The sequence below is a fragment of the Passer montanus genome, unplaced genomic scaffold (genome assembly GCF_014805655.1).
Source record: "Passer montanus isolate IOZ18808 unplaced genomic scaffold, ASM1480565v1 scaffold114, whole genome shotgun sequence".
Lineage (NCBI taxonomy): Eukaryota > Metazoa > Chordata > Aves > Passeriformes > Passeridae > Passer > Passer montanus.
In genome coordinates, this window is record NW_024358058.1 from 906920 (window position 1) to 930411 (window position 23492).

Below are 23492 nucleotides of genomic sequence, written 5' to 3' on the forward strand. Positions count from 1 at the left end.
TGCCCAATCTCCCATCCAGCCCTGCCCTCTGGCACTGGCAGCCATTCCCTGGCTCCTGTCCCTGCAGGCCTTGTCCCCAGTCCCTCTGCAGCTCTCCTGGAGCCCCTTCAGGCCCTGCCAGGGGCTCTGAGCTCTGCCTGGAGCCTTCTCTTGTCCAGGGGAGCAGCCCCAGCTCTGCCAGCCTGGCTCAGAGCAGAGGGGCTCCAGCCCTGGCAGCATCTCCGTGGCCTCCTCTGGCCTGGCTGCAGCAGCTCCACGTCCTCCTGCTGCTGTTCCGGGGCTGGGGCAGCTCTGCAGGGGGGTCTGAGCTGAGCACAGGGGCAGAGGGGCAGAATCCCCCCCTGCCCTGCTGCCCACGCTGGGGGCTCAGCCCAGCACAGGGGGGGTTTCTGGGGCAGTGCCCATGGCCGGGGCAGGCTGAGCCTCTCACACCCCGAGTCCTTCTCCCCAGGGCTGCTCTCTGTATTTTACCATTTGTCTAAATCAGAGCACATTAGCCAAATTCTATAAAACGGGATCCAAAATTCAGAGGAAAAAATACTTTTAAAGAACAATTATTGCTGCTCTTCTCCCCTTTAGGAGGTCAATCTTTACTTTCTGCACCTTGCCAAGCACAGAAACACAGGCTTGGAGCACAGCACAGAAGAGGTGCTGCAGCTCCAAGCAGAATCACAAAAAAGCCCTTACTCTGTGTGGGAAGGCTTAGGGGAATATTTCAGCACATCAGGAGCTGAATCACTGCATGTGGGTGGAGCCAGACAGATTGACAAGATGTGGAACTTGAAAGATGACCTCAGCCCGAGATCAATCATCCCACAAAGTCGCTGACTGAGGGAACAGCACAGGGGGACAGCTCAAGGTGAGCAGGCTCAGTGTCACCGTGGTGTGCCACAGCTGCAGTAGAGGCACAAGCTGAGGTCACCCAAAGCTGGCCCCCTGTGCTCCCTCAGTGCCACCAGGCCCAGCTTTCTGTCACTCCCTGCCACGGCACCTTCAGAGGCTCCCTCCCCACAGCAGGACATGAAAGAGGCACCTTGGGGGAAGCCATTAGCAGAGGGCTCTTTTGCTTGCATTAGATGAATGAGGAATTGAGCTGTCAGGTAATGACTTTGGAGTTGTGGAGAAGCCAACTTGATGGAAAGCTAAGAATTAATTGCATATCAGACAAAAGGATGAAAAAATAAAAGCTGGTACACCACGCTTTCAGGTTTTCCAGCCCTTCAGATCACTAAACCCCACAAAATGTGCCCAGCAGGCTAATCCAGGACATGGAACTCAACTCACCTTGCAAACAAAAACACAGAGGAACTTCTTAGGATTCAACTTTTTTCAGAAGCTCAAGCTTGGGGGTCCATGCCCCACCTTGAGCACCATGTCCAGCTCTGGGCCCCCAGCATCAGGAGCCAGGCCAGAGGAGGCCACGGAGATGCTGCCAGGGCTGGAGCCCCTCTGCTCTGAGCCAGGCTGGCAGAGCTGGGGCTGCTCCCCTGGACAAGAGAAGGCTCCAGGCAGAGCTCAGAGCCCCTGGCAGGGCCTGAAGGGGCTCCAGGAGAGCTGCAGAGGGACTGGGGACAAGGCCTGCAGGGACAGGAGCCAGGGAATGGCTGCCAGTGCCACAGGGCAGGGCTGGGTGGGAGATTGGGCAGGAATTGTTCCCTGGCAGGGTGGGCAGGCCCTGGCTTGGGGTGCCCAGAGCAGCTGTGGCTGCCCCTGGATCCCTGGCAGTGCCCAAGGCCAGGCTGGGCAGGGCTGGGAGCAGCCTGGGACACTGGGAGGTGTCCCTGCCAAGGCAGAGGGAGGAGCTGGATGGGCTTTAACATCCCCTCCAACCCAAACCATTCTGGGATTCCATGTATCAGAAAACTTGTCATTTGTAAATGCAAATGCAACCAGATTTGTTCACCAGAGCATTTCTGAATTTTGCCACTGAAGACAAACCTGCTCAGGCCACTCATTGCCCAGTTCTGTGCAGGCTCCAACTGCTGCTCTTTGTGACTCTGCAAGGTAAGAAAAACCCAATCTGAGATTTATTTCATGAATTGACTAAAAGCTTTCCCATTGGAGGCCAGTACTAGTTCTTACTAGTAGTTATTGTTATTAGCTAGTCAGCAGTAGTTATGGATATTGGTAAGAAATCAGCAATACTAAATGAGATTGCTAAACAATGCCCTGACAATTCCAAGTGCATTTGGTGGGTCATTCTGGAGTTCAAAACGTTGTTCTCTCCCCACCCTCCCAAATGTTCTGTCACTGTAAATACCATTTAGCACACACTGTTCTGTGCTGTTCTCTCCTACACTCCAGCTACTCACGGGATCAGCCTGAGGAGGAGGGGGAGAAAGGTTTTCCCTCATTAATTCAAGTTGATCCCTGCTAATCTGAGAACAAATCCAAATTTTTAGCTCACTACAGCCCATAGAGGACATTATTTTCTGTGCTGCAGAATTAGGACACCACCTTCCCATGGCTGTGTTTCATTAAAGCAGGAAGGTAAAATAGGCAACACTGGGATCCTCAATCGACCCCAAAGTCTGGAGCACTTCCAGCAGATGCAGAAATTCCTGTTCAGAGTGACAACAGTGAGGAATATGCATTTCATGTGATAGGGAAGAAGTGGTATTATCCAAGTATTTGCATGGGCATCTGGACTCTTGGAGATTGTTCTTATGCACATAATCCCAAATAACTAGGATTTCCTGACTGGAGAGTTATTACCCAAAAACTTCCTTTCCCTCCATTAAGCAGTCTCCTGCCTCCTCCCCCTTTAAACACATTACCCCACACTCTTTCCAAGGACCAGGACAATCAGTCCAGACAGAATGGTCCCTCCTTAAAGCAAGACAAAAGCACCTGACTCAGGAGTCCTTCCAGGTGTCCTGCTTCACTCATATCCCACAGAGCAGCAGTGAGAATTTAGATGGATATTGGGAAGGAATTCCTGGCTGGGAGGGTGGGCAGGCCCTGGCTTGGGGTGCCCAGAGAGCTGTGGCTGCCCCTGGCAGTGCCCAAGGCCACAGTGGGAGGTGTCCCTGCGTGGCAGGGGTGGCACTGGATGGGCTCTGAGGTCCTTTCCAACCCAAACTCCCAGCCAGGACACCAGAGCCTCCCCAGGCAGGGTTTAACATGCCTGCACTCTGAGTCCAGCCATGTCATCCCTGACTCTCTTCTCTTCCTGCTGGGCTGAGTTTACAAGCAAGAAAACTCCTCCCTTTCCTTGCTCAACAGCCAGTTCAGCAAGTTCAATTTCAGATGTGAATCGAGCCAACTTTTCCTGGGCAGAACCACCTTCAAGAGCTCTGCTGGCCAAATCCAGACTGCACCAATATCCATTCCAATTCATTCTATGGTTTGTACAAAATTTAATCCAGCTAGAATTCAGTAAAAGTAACACTCCCCAAGCAGCAGGATAATGACATTCCCTTTAAATCTTGAAGTTTTGTACAACAAAGCAGAGAGGTAAAAACTGTAGGCTTCAACACCCTATGCAGCAGAGAACATTAATGACTGAAATATAAGTGTTGCCCCAATTCCACTCAATTGCTCTTAAGTACATTATTTACTAATCATGTGCCTAACAAGTTGTACTCAAGCTGCTTTCTCCACCCTGGGGATAGACTGGATGATGGCAGACACTTTATGCCCATCAGTCACCTCCAGGGCTGAGATAAGACAAACTAATCCAGTTGTTATTGCAGCACCATGAAACACACGTCATGGTCAGTGAAAACAAACATTTGGTTTCCTCACCTTGGTAAGCAGGTAGGTATTTCACTTTCTCTGCTGTGAGAGGAGTCCTGGGTCCTTCTTTGGCACTTTGCACAAGCAACTCCCCCACATCAATGAAAACATCATGAACTTTGTAAACTGAAGGAAAGAGAGCTGAACTGGGAAAGGGGTGGGGGATGGAACAAGAGAGCTGGCAGCAATTTAAATTGATATTCATGTATCAAAATGTGAGTGTCAGCACCTCAATCACCTGTGGTATGGTGCCTCAATGGTATGTTTAGATCCAAGTCAAAGTAGATAAAGACAGCACCAGATATTAAACAGGTTTTCAAAAAGCCAGGGTCAGAGTAAGATTGCTCTGGCCACAAGGACACCTCTGGGGTGGGATATGAACTGCTGGAGTTGAGATTCAAAGGCCATACGGGAATAGACTCCAGCTGAACCAGGAAGGTTTAGATTGGATATTTGGGATTTTTTTCCCCCCACAGAAAGGGCTGTCCAGCCCTGGCACAGGCTGCCCAGGACAGTGGTGGAGTCATCATCCCTGGCAGTGTTCAAAAGCAGTGTGGATGTGACACCTGGGGACATGGTGTAGTGGTGAATGTGGTGGTGCTGGGCTGATGGTTGGACTTCATTATCTCAAAGCTCTTTTCCCACCTTAATTCTGTGACTCTTATCACCAACCTGCCCAAGAGATGGGACAAACTGGCAGCTTCTCCTGTGCTGGGGACACAGGAGAGGATTCTGCAACAAGAATGAACTGCTTTCCACAAGTTTCCCTCCACATTCCCCTCTGCCAGGCTCCAGCTGTCAAGGTCCAAATCTCAGACTGGAGCCCACAACTGAACCCCCAGAGCATCCCCACTGGGAGAAGTGGAAAGGGCAGAGCACAAAACTTCAGGTAGGGGCTTGAGGCAGACTAGAAGAACCTCTTCTTTGTGAGAAACATTTAATTCAACACCATGACTTACAAGAGGACAGATTTACAGAGTAGTAACTGTAACAGACTGTTCAGAAAAGAAAATAATGGTCGCTGCCTGCAGTGCCAGGTAAAGCTCCCCAAAGCAGCACCTGGCAGAGCATCAGCAAAGTACAACTCAGTCTCCTTGCAGTACTCAAATGAGCAATATCAACCAATTTTGTATTTTCAAACCTTTAAGAAAAGAGTGAATAAAGGATCAATCACTTTGGCATGAGATATTTTTCAGGGATCACTAAGCTGCACTACTCCCAAAGGCAATTCCCTGGCCCCTGGCTGTCCCTGCTAATCTTTCTCATACAATAAAGGCTCTGGGAGCTACTTCTTCCCCAAGTTTTGGGATACCAACAACTTGTACAATTGGTTGGTGGCACAGTATTTAATGCACCACTTTGTAGTGTTCTCTCAGCCGAGATGTCCATGCACTGGTTATGCAATGGATACTCTAAGACTAAAATCATTTTGCAACCCAGTCAACACATTCCCCAAGCTATCAACTCTCATCTTCTTCCCCTCTCCTGTCTCCCTTCCCAGAGAAATCCATTTTTAGCCACAAGTTACCCCAATATGCTCAAAGATGTACTGGAGGAGACTGAGGGATCAATCAAGGTACCCATGGTGAAGCCCAATACTTATAAACACATTAAGGCAGGTTTCACATCAGTCCAATTTTTGACACAAAATGCTGGTCACTTCACTGCACATGCAAATAAGAAAGATTCAATACTTAATAAAAAGCTTTAAATTCATTTTTTAGATATCAATTATAGAAAAATCAACCTTTTACCTTTTTTTTTTTTAAAGAGGTCAGAACATTACTGCACACAAAAGCAGGTGTGTAGTCACACCTGTTGGAATGGATCCCCTTCCCTCCACACTGAGGAACAGAGGGCAGGTTCTTGGCACCAGAAGAGAAAAAGGAGGAAGTTTTCCTCATTTTCAGTCAGAAATGAGTCATCCTTCCATCCCCAATTGAGAAAGTCCTTCTGACTGGACTTAAACCAAAGAAACATATACCTCAGGCTGGGTATATTCTGAACAGAGTCTTGGAGGCAAATGTCTGGACACACAGAGCTCTGCATCCAAACTGTGGTGTGGAATAACCAAATACCCCAATTCCCAGAGCTGGCAGCCCAAGTCCTCGAGTGCAGCTTCCCCTCCTCACCCCAGCTCAGGTGGGAGAGGCACTGGCAGCTCAGCTCTGAGACCACACTGCCAAACACTTCCAAGACCAATGTGGTCTTGTGAGGAAACAGCAATTCACACATGGAATGAACCATTCACGACATGAAATGACCTCCCTACAGTCAGGTACAAACAGGTAGCCCACAGCAGAGTAGCCAAGGAGTGAAACAGCATCTCCCTTGGGTTAGAGAGAAAATTGTTTCTGTGGGTCATTAAAAGTACTTTGATAGAAAAGCTTAAAAATGTATCACCCAGCACTGACCCACAAAAAGTAATACCAAAAAAACCCCAAAATAAAAGAGCCAGCAAATTCAGTTCCTAGGATTTTCCCTCCCACCAAGTGATATTCTTTATCCCCTCCCACTTTTGCATTCCCAATCACCCTACCCCTTTAGAAAAAGGGGAGTAGAGCTCAGTCAAGTTCCATCTGCAGAACTCCCCTACAATGAATGAACCATCAGCTTCCATGTTTCCTGAAGTCCATCCAAAGGCTCTGGGGTACAGTTGGACTGATGGTGCACTCTTGGCTCTGTGAATGCTTGTGCTGACCCTGCTGAATGGGTTTATACTGGGAAGTCTTAGATGGAACTCCCTGAAAGAGGAAAAACAAAGACCTTGTAACTCAAAAAGAATTTTTGTGTCTTTTCTTAAAAGGAGAAATCCCACTGTCATAGCACATCCATGTCTTTATCTCCTGGGTTTCACCTGCAGCAGTCAGTTTGTTCTGGCTCCTGCCTGTTGCCAGACCTCTGTAGCAGAAAGGAATTCAAGGTATTCACTGTCCAAATAAAGCTACTGCTGGTGATAGGGGGAAATGGGAAAAAAGAGCCCAGATAAAAGATGGGCTCTCCCAAAGGCCAAGCAGATTGCACATTATAATCAATCCTCAAGCTTCAAGGATTGCTTAACAAAATCAATCTTCCTCCTACCTGAAATCCCCACTCCCTCCCAAGGAGCTCTTCTGCTATTCATCCTAAAAAGTCCCTTTTTTCCCTCACCACATTCTTGGTTCTTGTCTCAGAGGCTCCAGAGGAGGCCACTAAGTTCATCTTACAGAGTTGATGAGCCTACAGAGACAGGCTGAGACAACTGGGGCTGAACCCTGAGCCTCCTTTTCTCCAGGCTGAGCCCCCCCAGCGCCAGGGCCTGCCCACCCTGCCAGGGAACAATTCCTGCCCAATCTCCCATCCAGCCCTGCCCTGTGGCACTGGCAGCCATTCCCTGGCTCCTGTCCCTGCAGGCCTTGTCCCCAGTCCCTCTGCAGCTCTCCTGGAGCCCCTTCAGGCCCTGCCAGGGGCTCTGAGCTCTGCCTGGAGCCTTCTCTTGTCCAGGGGAGCAGCCCCAGCTCTGCCAGCCTGGCTCAGAGCAGAGGGGCTCCAGCCCTGGCAGCATCTCCGTGGCCTCCTCTGGCCTGGCTGCAGCAGCTCCACGTCCTCCTGCTGCTGTTCCAGGGCTGGGGCAGCTCTGCAGGGGGGTCTCATGCCCACCTCCCCCATTCCTGACCCAATGCCCCACACCTTTCAAAGCCCAGGCTGAAAAGTGAAGATTCATCAATATTTAAGGTTCCTCCTGAAAACCTTCCTGTGCCCAGAGTTTAAGGTGAGACACAGCATTATCACCTTACCTGGACTATACATTTTCCATCTCCTGGTCATGGTCCTGCTCCTCCTCCTCCTCTTCTTCTTCTCCTTCCTCCTCTGCTCCTTCCTTCTCCGAGGGAGGCTCCCCATCCCTGGCGATCTCCTCCACGTGGGCCAGCATGTCAGCCATCAGGGCCTCCTCCAGCCTCTTCCTCACCTGCTGCACCAGCTCCTCCTGCTTCCTGCCCAGCACAAGGGACAACAACGTCAGCCCCCAGGGCTGCCCCTGCCCAGGGAAAGGAGTCTCCAATCCCTGCACCATGAGACAAGCAGGGACTGGAAAAGCCCTCTCAGAACACCATTGTAGAACAAGAAAAGAACCCCAAAACCCCCACCTGGCATTGTACTCTGAGTGAAGATGAAAAACACTTTAAAAATTTGTCCAGTATTTCTATTCTGTGTCCTGCACCTGTTGATTTCTGGCTGAAATTTGGCTAATCTAGCAGCTGGCTTTTTTTTTTTAGCCTACTGCTGATTTTTAACTCCTACTACTAATAACTAACAAGTCAGCCTATCCTGCACAGACTTTCAAAAATAAGACTGGAGAAAATTAAGTTTCAGGCCATTTCTTTCTGCTCATTTTGCTTTTAAGTCCCAACCCTAAGAAGTCAAAGACACAGCAAAGAAGTGATCAACAATCAGTGGCTCATGGGGCTCCTATTTCAGCTCAGCCACAGGACATCAAAGTTACAAACAGACTGTTTTTCCTGGTCGTTTATGTTTCAATCAAGCCCAGAAAAGTCATCCTGCCATTCCAAAAGATTTATCAAGCAGTCAAAGCAAGGATTGCCTTTAAACACTTAATAAATGCAAATTGCATGCTGCAGGCCTTTGGTATATTCAGTTCTCCATCAAAAGCTTAAAGCTGAGTTTGACCAATCCTGATTTAAGAAGACTTCATTACTAAAGCAACCTACAGCAGAATAAATTGCATCCTTGCTCCCTGTCACCACAGCAGGCACGGCTTGGGTTTGGTCAATCCATAAATTTTATTTAATTCATTTACTGACACAGAAAAAGGTGAATAGAATCCAATCCCCCTGTACAGGATTTCTCCAATGCCAGCTGTGCTCAGAGGTGCCTCAGTCAAGGTTTCCCCAACTCAGACACTTTTGTAATAAAAGCAAACTTGACAGAAAAAACAAACATGAGCCTGAAACTCCAGAGTAACTGAGCATGGCCAAAATAAAAAATAGTGGGCTTTAAGCACATGACAGAGCTTCATGTAACTACTTCTGTCTACTCTCTTGCTAGAGAGCCATTCCAATCCATTCCCAAGGCACAGTGCTCCATCAGACATTGAGAAAGGAAAGCAAAGCACTGTTTGAGCACAAGGAAGCTCCTTCCAGAACAGCAAGTGCTATTTCCAGTTCCCACCTGATATCTTCATCAGTCACCATGAAGGCTTTGCAGAGAGGCTGGGAGGTGTTCAGCCAGACCCCAGGGTTCTTCTCCACGGCTGCAGAGAGCTGGCCAGTGATGGGCATGGTGCTGGTGTGCAGGGCACTGGCAATGGCAGAGAGCAGAGTCTCGTCCGTGCAGCCGGGGCCAACCCCTGCAAGGGGGAGGGAAATCCATGAGCAGCACTGCCCCAGGCAGGGAGCAGGAAATCAGGACAATGGCAATTAAATTTTAATGGCAAAGCACAGGCTGTCAGTTGAAAAGCTCACACGACATAAATCTCAGACCTAAATGCTTCTAACAGCACCTTTGCAGCTCTCCGAGGGTATTGAAACTTAGAGCAGTTCCTCATTCTGTTACAACCAAAAATAAAATAAAACCCACCAAACTGGGAAAGGAAGATGGTTCCATTCTGCTTGAACAAAGCTGAGAGCAGGGGGTGCTCCCCTGGACAAGAGAAGGCTCCAGGCAGAGCTCAGAGCCCCTGGCAGGGCCTGAAGGGGCTCCAGGAGAGCTGCAGAGGGACTGGGGACAAGGCCTGCAGGGACAGGAGCCAGGGAATGGCTGCCAGTGCCACAGGGCAGGGCTGGATGGGAGATTGGGCAGGAATTGTTCCCTGGCAGGGTGGGCAGGCCCTGGCTTGGGGTGCCCAGAGCAGCTGTGGCTGCCCCTGGATCCCTGGCAGTGCCCAAGGCCAGGCTGGGCAGGGCTGGGAGCAGCCTGGGACAGTGGCAGGTGTCCCTGCCATGGCAGGGTGGCACTGGATGGGCTTTAAGGTTCCCTTCCAACCCAAACAGCAATCTGAGATGCTGTGCTGTTTCTGGAAAGGCTGAGAGGCTTTGCTTCAGTGCTCCCTCAGAACAAAGGGCACTGGGACCCCAGGCCAGCACTCCAGCTCCTGCTGACGCAGGAATGGCCCCAGCCCTGGCAGGCTCTGGGAACAGGGAGCTCACCCCCAGCACCTTCACTCCCTGCTGCCAGGTGCCAAATGCCAGCCCTGAGTGAAGGGCAGCCTCTGATTACCTTGCAGCCCTTTGGGAAGGTCCATTGTTTTCACCAGCTCCTCTGCAATGTCAAAGGCGTTCAGTCCACTCAGCTTCTTCTCCCAGAAGAGCTGCAGCCAAAGCAGGTGGTTATTGGTGGTTACTGCACAACAGGAATGGAACTGACAGCTGTACAAAATCCCTGCTGCCTGTGCAGACAGGAGCAGCAGTGCTGAGGACACTTTAATGTGGATTTACCACAGAAGGGATCTGCCACCTCCAACAGCAGGAACAACCCTCACTGCCCCTCAGCCCTGCTGAGTCCTAACTTCTTTTAGCCAGATTTAGGATTAAATGTGTGAGATGGTATTGCTTCTTTGGACTCAGATGTTTGTTAGTTCTTATCTATGTCAGAGTTTCACAAACCCTGAATTCTACATCACTCCAACAAACTAAAAATGGAGCCCTATCGCTCTCTCTATAAGGATAACCTGTCCAATTAAGAAATGACACCTAAATTATTTTTACTTTTTACCTAATAACCAACCACCCATGGCCCACAATGTGGGCTTTTTTATCCAATTACACAAAACCACCCAAACCCATGGAGAAGGTGGAGAAGAAGGACCAGCCTCCACCCTAAAACCTCCATCTTGCTCGATATCTATTACTGTATTCTAAAACCTCAAACTCTAAGTTTTCCACCCTGTGATATCACACACTTCTATTCAAACTCCACACCCACAATCCCAGTTCTATCATTCCATTTTGGAAGCCTTCTCCATGGCCCCAGGTCAATGCAGTGTTCTCTGGGGGTCAGTGCCTGCCAGCACAGAAAGTCTCAAATTCTCAGTAACCAGGGTTCCAACACAGCCCCACAAGTCCTCTCTCCCAAGCTGCTGCCTTGGAAAACTCTCTTTCCTTCCAGGGCCTGGAACTCTCACTGCTCTGAGCTGCAGCAGCAAGGCCAGGCTTGCTGACTTTCAGCTGAAGCCCACAGTGTGAGACAGCCTTGTTTGCACCCTGTTTCTCTCCTACGTATCCCACAAAAAATGAAGGAATGCAAGAACTGTATTCAGGGTATTATTTTCTCCCTTCAGTTTGGTCCTTTCCCCCATGTCTCTCCTTTACCACATTTTCAGTCACAGGCTCTCCCAAGGCTTAAAAGCACCTGAATGTGTGGTGTGGTAGAAAGTCAAACACATCACCTTGATACACCTTTAACTCTGCAGGTGATGCAGGAGAGACATCAGGAGGATAGCAATGCATAGCTGGAGGATCAACTGTCTTGCAAAAAGCCACATTTTTATCGAGGTTTTGAGAAATCAAGAACTCACCTCAAACAGTCCATGCATATCCCACCCTTTTCCCTGCCTGTCAAAATCCAAGTGCAACTGACCCCACATGACTTTTCCAAAAAGGGGAATGTGGGCAGCCACAGCCCAAACACAGGCTGGATATTCCATAGGTGATGTTTTTTGTTTTTTTTTTTGTTACCCAGAGCAGCTGTGGCTGCTCCAGTCCTGGAACTGTCCAAGGCCAGGCTGGAAGAAGCTTGGAGCAACCTGGGACAGTGCAAGGTGTCCCTACCATGGGAGGAGGGTGGAATGGGGTCATCTTTAAGATCCCTTCCAACCCAAACCCAAGAATTCTGGAATTGTTAAGCCAATGCATGATGGGACTTGGCACTACTTTCAAATTTTGCAGAAACATCTGCAGTCTGCTGAGAAGAAGTCAAAATATTCTGCAGTCCAGTAAAATATCTTAAACAGGAACACAAATCCAGCTCGGAACTGGTAAAGGGCATTTTATCTTGGGTGTTCTCTTTTACTGCCTTAACTATAAAAGCTGCAGGAATAGCAACAGCACTGTGAACATACAGGATCTGGTTCCCCAGAAAACCATGGTAAGACCCTGCCAACCTGCTTAAAAAACAGAAAAATACCACCCCAACCACCAAAACCCCACCAATTTCAGATAGAATTTATCTCACACCTGGAGGTTCTACATATATTGAACTAGGTTTATTAAATTCTTAGAATCTGCCTTCAAAAAGTGTTTTAAGTTTTCAGAAAAGGCTTTCAGTGTTCCAACAGGTACAGCTTATTTTACCAGGGCCTTCCCTTGTCCTGAGCACCCTTTCCTTTAATTTTGGTGTGCTCTCTTGCTTGCAAATACACATTATGATAAGAAAACCTCTTTGATTTTGTATTAACAATAACATTCTAAGTGAATTTATGATCTCATAAAGCAGAGTTTACTCCTACTCATATACAGACCCTTGCACTGCAATGAGCACCACACTGGATGGGATCCATGCAGGAATGTGGATTTAATGGGACATGGAATTCTTACACAACTGCAACATTTGACAGTGATTCTAAACCTAAGTGTCCTCTGAAGTGGCTACAATGTCTGAATAATTTTGTACATAATGCTTAATTTCAGCATGAAGGAAATTCAGGTTTAGCTACAACAGAGTTGGGATCGAACCAAAGGCTGGAGTTTGTAAATCCCAGTGTGCAGAGTCCAGAACTAGAGACTGGGAATGGGATTTGTTCTGATTTTAAGAGCTGAGAGCACTGCAAGCCACTGCCCACGAAGATCAGATTTTCTGAATTCTGAAGTGCCAGAGATCAGGAATTGCCAGGGAGTATTTGTTCAGCATCACAAAATTAAAGCAGATTATTTTGGGATCCTCCCAGTAGGAAATCCAAGAATTTCTCAGCCTTACCTGCCTGGGCTGGTCCACAGCTTTCTGGGGGTCACTCTTCACCTTGTTGCTGGGGTGGTTTGTGATCTTTGTGACGGGCTGTTTGAAGATAGAGGCTGTCTGTCTCACGGGCAGGGCTGTGTTCAAATCAGGCTTGCCCTGTTTCACACGAAAAGAAAAGGAAAAACCCACAAAAAACGTTTCAGTTTGGTAAAATGCTACTACAGTCACAAAGAAGTGCAGCAGGGAACAGTTCCTGGGCTCCACATCTTGTCTAATCTCAAGTTATACAAGTTAGGCTGCTAAAAATACATAACTAAATTCAAATCTTCCTTAGACCTATCAAAGTTTTCCACTCATTCTGTTTAACATAGCAGCCTCCTCCCATGTGAGTTCACACACATCAGTTTTACTCCCATTTTTAATGACTTTAGGAGTCAGAACAAACCACGTGTAATCACTAAAAGAGAAGATTACAACACAATATTTGTAATAAATTTTAAAAAAATACATGCAGGGATTTAGGCTTGTTTGTGAATCCAGAAACCACTCCAAACCATTCCTTCTAAATCCAGTTGTGACCAATAAACAAACCAACACCACTGAAAGCTGAGTCCCTTTTTTACCTTTGGTTCTGAACAAAACTCAGCTTTTAAATGAAGCCCATAATCAATTTTGCACTACATGACTGCATTTTCTGTTAGGGGAAGCATAGGAAGGCTGTTCCTCATTCCCAAAATCCAACAGACAACTCTTGGAATGGCTGTAGGACACACTTTGTTCTCAGGGATGCAAACACTGTGTCTGCTTCACAGATTTATTCATGAGATGTAGAAAAGATGTATTCAGGACAAATATAATTCTGAACCATCTGGGTGCTAATCCTTTCAGAAGCCAGTGATAACATTTGTACATTTATTGAGAGTTTTGGGCAGAATTTTTAGCTTGAGAGGTGTGTGAGCTGCTGGTCTCTGCCTCAAGGCAGGTCTCAAAATATCACTGCAGCAGCAGCACTGTAAGAAATGCTCCCAGCACTCTCGTGATGATGATCCTTGACTGGCTGATGTATTTCAAAAATGAGATTGTGCCTTTTCCACATGCAGTGTTTAGGTGCACACACAGCAGCTGCTGGGTTCTGGGGAAGATTTTAGCATCTGATGAAGATCCTTAGCAATGACTTGGGACAATCAATCCAGACAGGGAGCCTGTCACTGCCATCCTGCCACCTGAACAATCTGAATCAGCAGCTAGAGAATCTTTTCTTTTGTTCTACAAATAGGACTCACAGCCCTCTCCCCCCTCACGCTTCTTGCCCCAAATGCCACCTCTCCTTCCATCAGTGCCAGAGCTGGGTCAGCAGCACAGCCTGGGGGAGCTGCAGTGAGTCCCTGGCAGGAGCTGCAGCTTCTCCTCACCCCTGTGGACCCAAATCCCTCCTCTCCCCTCAAACCAAAGGCAAGGGCAGGGCAGAGCTGCTGCACAGCTCCACGAAATGGAGCAGATTGTGCTGAAGGAGGTGAGCTCACACTCCCGGGAGGGGGATTACAGAATCATGGAATGGTTTAGATTGGAAGGGACCCAAACCCAATCCAGTGCCACCTCCTGCTATGGCAGGGACACCTTCCACTGTCCCAGGTTGCTGCCAGCCCCATCCAACCCAGCCTGGAACACTGCCAGGGATCCAGGGGCAGCCACAGCTGCTCTGGGCACCCCAAGCCAGGGCCTGCCCACCCTGCCAGGGAACAATTCCTGCCCAATCTCCCATCCAGCCCTGCCCTGTGGCACTGGCAGCCATTCCCTGGCTCCTGTCCCTGCAGGCCTTGTCCCCAGTCCCTCTGCAGCTCTCCTGGAGCCCCTTCAGGCCCTGCCAGGGGCTCTGAGCTCTGCCTGGAGCCTTCTCTTGTCCAGGGGAGCAGCCCCAGCTCTGCCAGCCTGGCTCAGGGCAGAGGGGCTCCTCTGCACTCATTCCCACAGATCAATGCCTTTCTTGTGTTGGGAATTGAGGAAGGTGACAGTCTCTTCCCTGCCCTCCTCCACAGAAGACTGAGCAGTGACACAACTCTCCTCCACAGCACCAATCCCCTGGGAGCAGCACTGTTCCAACCCCCAGCACCAGAGCTGTTCTGACACAGCTCCAGTTCCCACTCCAGTCAGGAACTGCTGCGTTTTCCCTCTCCCAAACTGCTCTGGCAGCTGCACGGCAGGGAGGGGGAGCAGCAGTGCCTCTCAGGCTTACTTTGGCTTGGTTGGAGCAGTCGTAGCGCATCCTCTGCCTGTTCTTGTTCATTTTGTTCATCAGCATCTTGCCCGTGCGGAAGTCGAAGGTGCCCAGGTCCATGGAGCTGCCCAGGTACCGCGCCAGCTGCGGCTTGCTGCGGAACTTCTTCCCACTGGGGCTGCAAAACACACACCACAGCCACATGCAGGCAAACCTCAACCCTCTGCACCTCCACACCGGTGCCTCTGCAGCTCAGGAGGGAGAGCTGTTATTGCCCTCCTGGAAAACACGTGCTGGACTTTCCAGAATGGAGCTGATGTTCAACTCTGAGATGCTTTCATACTGACTCCTTCTCATGTGGAACACACAGATTAAGTTAAAATGGTTTTATATGTCAAGAGGAAGGTTCTGATCAGATAAACAAATGTAGCATAATGCACACAATAACCACCAAGGGAGATCTCAGCACAGATGCACTTTTCATTCAGCTGTCTCTCATAGTAAATGCCCATTTTTCAGTATAATTTTTTCTCCCAGGACTGTTGCATTTGACCAGTACCAAAAATGCTCCTTGTCTCCTCTCCCTGCCCCTTGAACAGTACATTCAGGTTTGAGTCTATGCCTTTTATAGCATCCTGAAGACTTCAGAAAAAGAGAAAACCAGAAGTTAACTACTGACAAGCTGCAAAACACAAAATCACAAAGTGATGCAAAGACAAATGTCACAACCCCATAAAACTTTCCATTAATGGAAAAAGGAAAGAGAGATTCTTCTGTAACACCTGGGTTTCCACAAAGACTCAACATGGAGAGAGGGCACAAATTATTCCACATCTTTACCGATGTTTTCTTGGGGGTTTTTTTGGGTTTTGTGTGTTTTTTGGTGTTTTGGGTTTTTTTTTAAATAATCCAACATCATAAGCTTTTTTTATTGATAAAGCAAAAATAAGCCAGTGTGTTATGGCTGCAGTGTAGGACTGTAAAGACAATAAGCACCAAGTATTCTTCACCTTCTCACTGAGCACCATAACAACATCTCTTTATTATGTCAATGACTCTCACTTCTGGTTTTCTCCACTTTGCAACTTGCGTATTCAGCCCTAGTTCACACCCAGGAGAAGCTCATTCCCTGTATACCCATCCCACTATCAAAGCTTAATGGGCTGGAAGGCATCTTCAGACAAAAAATGCCAGTTACCACCTTATCTCACACTGGTGAGATACTGATAACTTTACCAGGGTCTTAACAACACCAAAACAAAAGATCTATTTTCACATTTTGTCTCCTGCCCTGAAGCTTTATTAGGGGAAAACCAGCATAAGCAGAGAATTTCTGGTATAGGACAGCAACAAAGCAATTAGGCTAAGTCAGGCTATGCATGAAAAAAAAATAGTTTAAAAAAAAAAACAAACCCAGAAAGTACCAAAGTATTAAAAGGTCTCCAAAAACTGAGATCAATTTAATATAAATTACACTAAAACTGAAATTAGAAAAACTCTCTCGAAGGAGTTAAGACTGAAAGGTTGTGGTGATCCCACACAGCATCTGCTTAGGAAGCTCCTGGCTCCAACTGCTCCCAAGCTGCTTATCCTGCCTGGATCTCCTCCCTGCCACCACCACTGCTCACACAGCCCAGTGCTCATGCAAATGAACCAGCTGAGGAAAATAATCCATCTTTGGAGGGCAGGGGAGGAGGAGGAAACACTCCCCCACTGGTTATTCCTCAGCTGGACCAGCTCCCTGTGGAGCTGCACTTGGGCCAGCACACAACACAGAGTAGGACCAAGGAACAGAGGCTGTGTCCAGCCCCAAATTTGTGAATCACTTTTTTCAAACTATAAAGGGAGCTATTTGCCTCAATCCAGAGAGAGAAATAAGTAACTTCAGCAGCTTTGGGGCAGAGCTATTGCTGCCAGTGAAGCCAGGAAGAAAAGCTCCTGCTACATGAAGAACATGGCACTGCTTCTTCTTCCAAGATCTGCTGCTCTAATTTAGGGTTTAGTGTCTTAGCAGGTTTAAAAATAATGCATTAAAGTGCAGAGTAACTTCCAGAACAGTCAGTACAGTCAAAGACAGGATTTTAAGTGAACAGAACCCTTCATCTCTGTGTGTTTAGTATGTGCTGTGGTCATTTTGCAAGGAAGAACTGAAAAGCTGCTCAGATTCTCAAAAAACCCACCTGAAATGACTGAGAGTCCTGTCTCTTCCTGGGGAAGCTTGGCCCAAAGGAAAAGCACTGAAATGTTCAGAAGAAAAACTTTTATTCTGATTAGGTCTTGCAAAAGGCAGGAACATCCCCAGGCTCTCTGGGACAACAGCAGACCAGGGAGCAAAGCTATGACCAAAAGGTGACAGTGAACTGAGAAAGGAAGGGATGGGGTGCCCTGAAGCTCCTGGGGACCCCCTGGCAGGACCATGCAGGACACTGGGGCACCTACACACACCTGGGAGGGTCTGAGGTGTGGGGGGACCAGAGGAACCCAAAACTTGAGCAGGATTCCTGATGCACACCAGGACACACAGAAACTCCCCCAATACCACAGAACTCTGAGCCCTGTGAAGAGCCCTTTAAATGTCACAAAATACAGACTTTACCTCCTCCTGCACTCCTGCTTTTGCACAAAGAGGCCCAGAAACGAGACATTTTGGTACAAAGCTGCAAAGCCCAACCTCTGCTCTGTAACACCCCCCAGGCAGCAACGCTGAGAGCCCGGATTGATCCCGAGCTCCCGAATTAGGCTCTGCCACAGCTCCCTGCGTGAAAGGCAAGGGCACGGCCAAGTTGCAAAGGAGTTTACAAGTCGCAAAGGATTTTCCACGCTCGTCCATCACCAGCTCCGGGGCTTTATTCACTCGGGCCGCCTGGCTGCTGCTAACAAAACAGAGCTGGCTGCCGGGACCCACCCCGAGGCACCCCCGGCTCTCATTCCCAGACTTTTCCGGGCAGATTGAGGCGCGTTGGGAGCAGCCTATTGAAGGGCCAGGCCTGCCAGGTGCCCGGGCTCTCCATGTGCTGCTCACCCTTTGTTTCCTGCCTTATATCCTTAAGGAGAGAGCGGCTGCCCAGGCCCGCTCCCCTCCTCCCGCAGCAGTCTCCTCCCCTCCGCTCTCCCATTTAGCCTGCACAGGATCTGCACAACTTGGGAAGCAAGGGACAAAAGGCAAAAAAAAACCCCAAAACCCAAAAAAACCACAACAAAAAACAACCGTGAGCAAACCCAGGCACCGCGTGCCTCTGGCAGGAATGGAGGCAGGAACAGCCCAGGGAAAACGGGGCACTGAGGGCAGCCACAGAGCCTCGCTGGATGGGGCAAGGGAAGAACACAAAATGATTCTTTCTTGCTCTCCATCGGGCTCCCGCCCTCACTTCTCCCAGCTCTGCTCCAGGCAAATCCCGGCACCAGGGGCTCCTGGAGGGCTGCAGGAGCTCCCGGTGGTGCTCACAGGGAGATGGGGACCCCAAGACACGGCACGACCAACACTGCCAGCATCTCTGTCACAGCATCCCCACCCAGCTGGGCTCTCCCGGGATGGGCTGGCACGGCCATGAACACCACACCAGGCCAGGGGGGCAACTCCTCCAGCTGCCACAGCCCACCCCGCACCCTGCACATCCACAGCCCCATCCCACAGAGCAGCCGCGGGGCCCGAGCTGTCCCCGTCCCCTTGGGGCTGTCCCAGGGGATGATGTCCCCTGCCCTGCAGGACAACAGGGGGGTCTTCCTTCAGCAAGCTGGACTCCAACCATACCAAAAATAAACCCCCCAAAAAAACCACTTGGAGACACACAAAATCTCCCAAATTTCCAGAAGCATCACATCCCTAAACAAGAGTTTGGGACAAACACAATTACAACCAGATGATTTTGTAGGGCTCAATTCAGGCATCGTGCAATCATGGAATTGTTAAGGATGGAAAAGACCTTTAAGATCATCAGATCCAACCATCACCCCAGCAGCACCACCATGTTCACCATTAAACCATGTCCTCAGGTGTCACATCCACATGTTTTTTGAATATTTCCAGGGATGACGATGCCACCACTGCCTTGGGCAGCCTGTTCTAATCCTTTACAACTCTTTCCATGAAAAAAATCTCCCTAACACCGAACCTAAATGTCCCCTGGTGCAATCTGAGGCCGTTTCCTTCTCATGTGAGAAATAATGAGCTTCCCTGCAGGCAAACCAGAGCAACAGAGGAAAAGCAAAGCACAGACTCAGTGAAAGCATTTGCTCCACAATTTTTTTGGAAAAGATTTCACTGATCAGAATATACTTGGAGGAGTGTTAAAAACATTCCCTTCCAACTTCTTACATTTGTGCTGCAAAGGTAAGGAATTCTCAACAAAATAAGTTTCACACAAGAGTGTGAAGTTTCCCAGCACAGTGATGTCAACATCCTGAGGCAGAGACAAGCAGCAACCCCAAATTTCTCACACTTGGTCATCAAACTTTCAGGAGAAAAACACTCGGAAGAAAAAAGCCCCATAAAGCAGCATTAAATTCTCCTTCCCCCGTGTGAGAACCCTGAGTTTGAAGAGAGCCAGAACTCTCTCAAAGACAACCTGCCACTTTGACAAAATCCCTAACACAATTTTCTTCCTGAAATCCTCCATCCCTGCACTTCTGCTCACTCTGAATCCAGCCCACAAGTCCCAGCCTATCATCCAGAAGCCCTCCTAAGGGTGAGGTTCGAGGACTGGCTGTAAGAACCTGCCCAGGTACTCAGACCTCGAGGAAGATGGAATTTCCAGCCAGAGACTGGCTCACACACAGATCTCACAGGGGGTTTTCCACAAGCCCTCCCTGCATCTGTACGTGCCTGGAAGCTGGACAGAACAATCACCCAGGTAAACAACAGGCAGAACTCTCACAGGTATTACTGAACTGCCACACCTGTATCTGCCACTCTGAGGTAATGCAAAATGCAACAGAAACCAAAAATTAGTGCAACAAAGCTCTATTCTACCTTTGATCTCTGTCCAAATTGATACAAAGGGAAAACCCATAATAATTTGGGAATAAAAACATGCTACTTATCCTCTCTCCCCCTGTTTTTAAAGTTCATCTCCAACACTGAAACTTAACAAACAAGTTCTGGGAAAAACAGGATCTTAGAGGCTTTTAGCTGCTGCTGGTGGTCTCATCCTGCCCTCAGCCTCTGAGCTGCAGCAGCAGAATCGGCTTCACATTCTCCAGGATGGCACTTTCTGGTTCACTCCCCCTTTTCTCACAAGCATAACCTGATTCCAAAAATGGAATCTGGAGCTAAAGCTGTGGCTGCCCCATCCCTGGAAGCGTCCAAGGCCAGGTTGGACGGGGCTGGGAGCCACCTGGTGCAGTGGAAGGTGTCCCTGCCCAGGGCAGGGGGTGGAATGAGATGGGCTTTAGGGTGCCTCCCAACCCAAACCGTCCTGCGAGGATTCTGTGTCGGAGGCAGAAGCTGATGGTGTGGATTTTCCCGAGAGGCAGGGCCAGGTGAGGACACGGGGACAGCTCCTGCTGCGTTCGCAGCTCCCGCTGGACCCGAGTTTCACACCTCAGCCCGCGGGTGCCTGGTGGGTGCGGGGAGGATCCATATGGCCACCTACAGCCATATGAGCCATGCAGGGCTATAAATAGAACCCCTCCAGCTCCCGGGCCGTGCGCTCCCCCCGCAGCCGCGCTCCCGGCAAGGCGCATCCCGAGCCCGCCCGGGGCCAGCACCGCCAGCAGCCCAGCAGCCGAGGCTCCCTCCCCACAATTCCGAAGTACGCCCAAAAAGCGGCAGAGCGAGCCCCGGGAAGGAGGAACACCCCCCGCGCTGCTCCTTCGGGAATAAAGAGCCCCGCGTGTCGGCGGGGCAGGAGCCGCTCTGAGGGGACGCGGGGGCTCCTCCCGGGGGCCAGCACCGCCAGCAGCCGAGGCTCCCTCCCCACAATTCCGAAGTACGCCCAAAAAGCGGCAGAGCGAGCCCCGGGAAGGAGGAACACCCCCCGCGCTGCTCCTTCGGGAATAAAGAGCCCCGCGTGTCGGCGGGGCAGGAGCCGCTCTGAGGGGACGCGGGGGCTCCTCCCGCCGCTGCCCCGGCCCTGAGGGGGGCCGAGCATCCCCGACCCCCCGGGGCCGCCCCGGGCCAGCTCCCCGCTCCCTTCCCCTCCACTTGTGGCTGCAGCCCCGGCCCGGCCCCCCCGCGCCCGGGGCGGCCCCGCCGAGCGCTCCCACCTCTTCCGCTCCATGGCGGCTCCTCCCGGCCCGCTCCCGCCTGGCTCCGGCCGCCTCCCGCCGGCTGCTCCCGGCCCTTCCGCGCTGCCGCTGTCCCCGGGAGGCCTCCCCCCGGCGAGTCCCCGCGCTCCCGGCCTTACCCCAGCGCCGAGCGCCGCGAGCTCCCCCGGTGTCCCGGCAGCGCAGCTTTGGGCATCTTCCCCCGTGCCCACCCCGGCCAGACTGACGGCCCCGCGACCCCCGGCCCCGCCCCGCGCCCTGGGGACGCGGACCCGCCCGGACCCCCGGGGAGAACCGGCCCCTCGCCGGGGGGCTGCCCCGGGGCAGCTCGGGAGTTCGCTCCGTGCAACAGCAGCGTGCAAAAAAAAACCGCTCAAAAAAACCCCAACAACAACAAAACCCCCACAACAACAACAACACAAAAAAAAAAAAGGGGGGGGGGTAAATCTGCACACGAGGAACTGGAGTGAAGACAAAGCAATGAAAAGTTTTTCAGGAAAGCGTGTAAACCAACACCTACTGCAGCTGCAGTGGCAAATTCCCGGCTGTGGCAGCGCCAGGAGAGGTGTCTGCCTCCCGCTCCGAGGAACGGCCGCCTGGGAGCCCCAGCTTTGGGAACGACACCCCACCCCACACCCGAACTCCTGCTGCTGTGCTCTCGCCATTGCATTCCAGTATCCACATGCTGAGAAACACCACAAGGCAGCCTCCTTCCCAAAGCTAGTCAGAGAAATCAATTTTCCTTTAATGAATGATGTATTAGCTTTTTGTTAAGAATCCTGCTTGGAGCAGCAGTTGGAAGGGATCAGTGTCAGACACTGCAGCTGGGGTGTCCATAGCAGTGAGTCCCCACTCCAGCCACCACTCTGGTCTGACATCAAACTCTCTTTGTGTCAATAACCAGTGCTTCCTCCAGTCCTCAGCTGGCATTAACTTAGAATCCTGGAATACCCTGAGCTGGAAGGGACCCCCAGGGATGCTCAGGGCAGCCCCTGGCCCTGCACAGCCACCCCAACAGCCCCACCCTGAGCAGCCCTGGCAGCGCTGTCCAAACGCTCCTGGAGCTCTGGCAGCCTTGGGGCCGGGACCATTCCCTGGGCAGCCTGGGCAGTGCCAGTAACTTAGAATCCTGGAATATCCTGAGCTGGGAGGGACCCTCAGGGATGCTCAGGGCAGCCCCTGGCCCTGCACAGCCACCCCAAGTGACTCAGATCCAACTTGCCCCTGACCAGGACCCCCAGGCCCTTCCCAGGGTGCTGCTCTCCAGCCTCTCACTCCCAGTCTGTCCCTGCACCCAGGGCTGCCCCATCCCTGGGCAGGAACCAGCACTGGCCATCGTTAAACATCACATGGTTGGGTATTACTTACTGCCTTTTTTTCCCCAAAGTCAGGGCTCACTCACTCGTTTCAAACTCCCTCTTTTGAAAGCAGCAGGAGATTGAGGGAGGATGTGAGACTCGTCACGGATGCGAGGGAAGCCCACACCCCCACAACGAGCTGCAAATTGTCCAGACTCGGGAGTAGAAACGGGAAACAATTTCCAAGAGCCAGGTGCGCCTGTAGGTGCTGGGTTACATTCACTTTGTTTGAAAAGGTTTAAGATCCAAGCGGGTGGAGGTGGTGTTTTTAATTTGATCGATGCTGAGCTTTGCCCCGAAGGCATTCCGGCTCCCCAGGGACCGGGTGTGGAAGTTTATGTTGTCTCCTCCGGCCTCACAGGTAGGAAACGTCTCGCTCTGCCATTGCTGTTATTTCCTGCAATCTTACACAAAAGAGATGGAAAACTTCCAATTCCCACTATTGATCAAACCCACACTATTTTCCATACATGCACTTCCCTGGTTTTTTATAATAAAAACACCCCAAACCTCAAATCCAGGTCAATGTATACTGTTGTAACCAAAAACTCGCACTGATGTGGAGCTCTGGAGTGCAAAACGGAAACTGAAGCACGGTGAAACCATCAGTGGTGTTTTTTAAGAATGAACTGGCAGAGCTGGGAGCCAGTGGAGCTGTGGGTTTGGATGTGGAAGAGTCACAGCTAGTCTGTGGGAGGATCCCTGCATGTCCTCTGGACCTCGAGCCGAGGCGATCAGGAGGCAGAAAATCAGTTTTCACTGGCAGCTGGCACCGGTTTGTGGAAGGGAAACATTTACTCTCTCCTAGGACTGCGTGAAATGTTTGGGTAGAAATGAACTCTTGAGCTGAAGGGAAAATATTCCCGTGCTCCTCTGGGAACACTGCCAAGGTGAGGTACTTGCAGGTAGAACCACCAGCCGAAAGTGGATTCAGCTGCCAGAGACTCTGTGCTGCCCCAGGATGAGCAGATAATCCCCAAAATCAGTTGTTGTCAGACATGGAAGGAAGCAGCAGGATACTCTCACAGAAAAACTCTCGATTTCACTCTGCAGGTATCCCTGGTTCGAAGTTTCCTACTCTATGT

General features: G+C 50.4%; 1 protein-coding gene across 3 annotated transcripts; it reads right to left on the reverse strand.

Moving 5' to 3' along the window:
• Positions 1-4654: 4654 nt before the first annotated feature.
• On the reverse strand, positions 4655-21284 carry MBD3 (methyl-CpG binding domain protein 3). 3 transcript variants are annotated; one of them, XM_039696807.1, is made up of 8 exons: positions 21190-21284; positions 17026-17082; positions 14864-15023; positions 12649-12786; positions 9955-10045; positions 8908-9085; positions 7515-7712; positions 4655-6482 (listed from the first exon to the last, which is right to left on the reverse strand). In XM_039696807.1, the coding sequence occupies exons 1-7, from the start codon at positions 21243-21245 to the stop codon at positions 7520-7522; spliced, it is 873 nt and encodes a 290-aa protein (XP_039552741.1). In that variant the 5' UTR covers positions 21246-21284; the 3' UTR covers positions 4655-6482; positions 7515-7519. The 3 variants fall into 3 exon arrangements, with proteins under 3 accessions (XP_039552741.1, XP_039552742.1, XP_039552743.1); XM_039696808.1 differs by lacking the exon at positions 21190-21284 and adding an exon at positions 21050-21148; XM_039696809.1 differs by lacking the exons at positions 17026-17082; positions 21190-21284 and adding an exon at positions 21050-21117.
• Positions 21285-23492: the final 2208 nt, after the last annotated feature.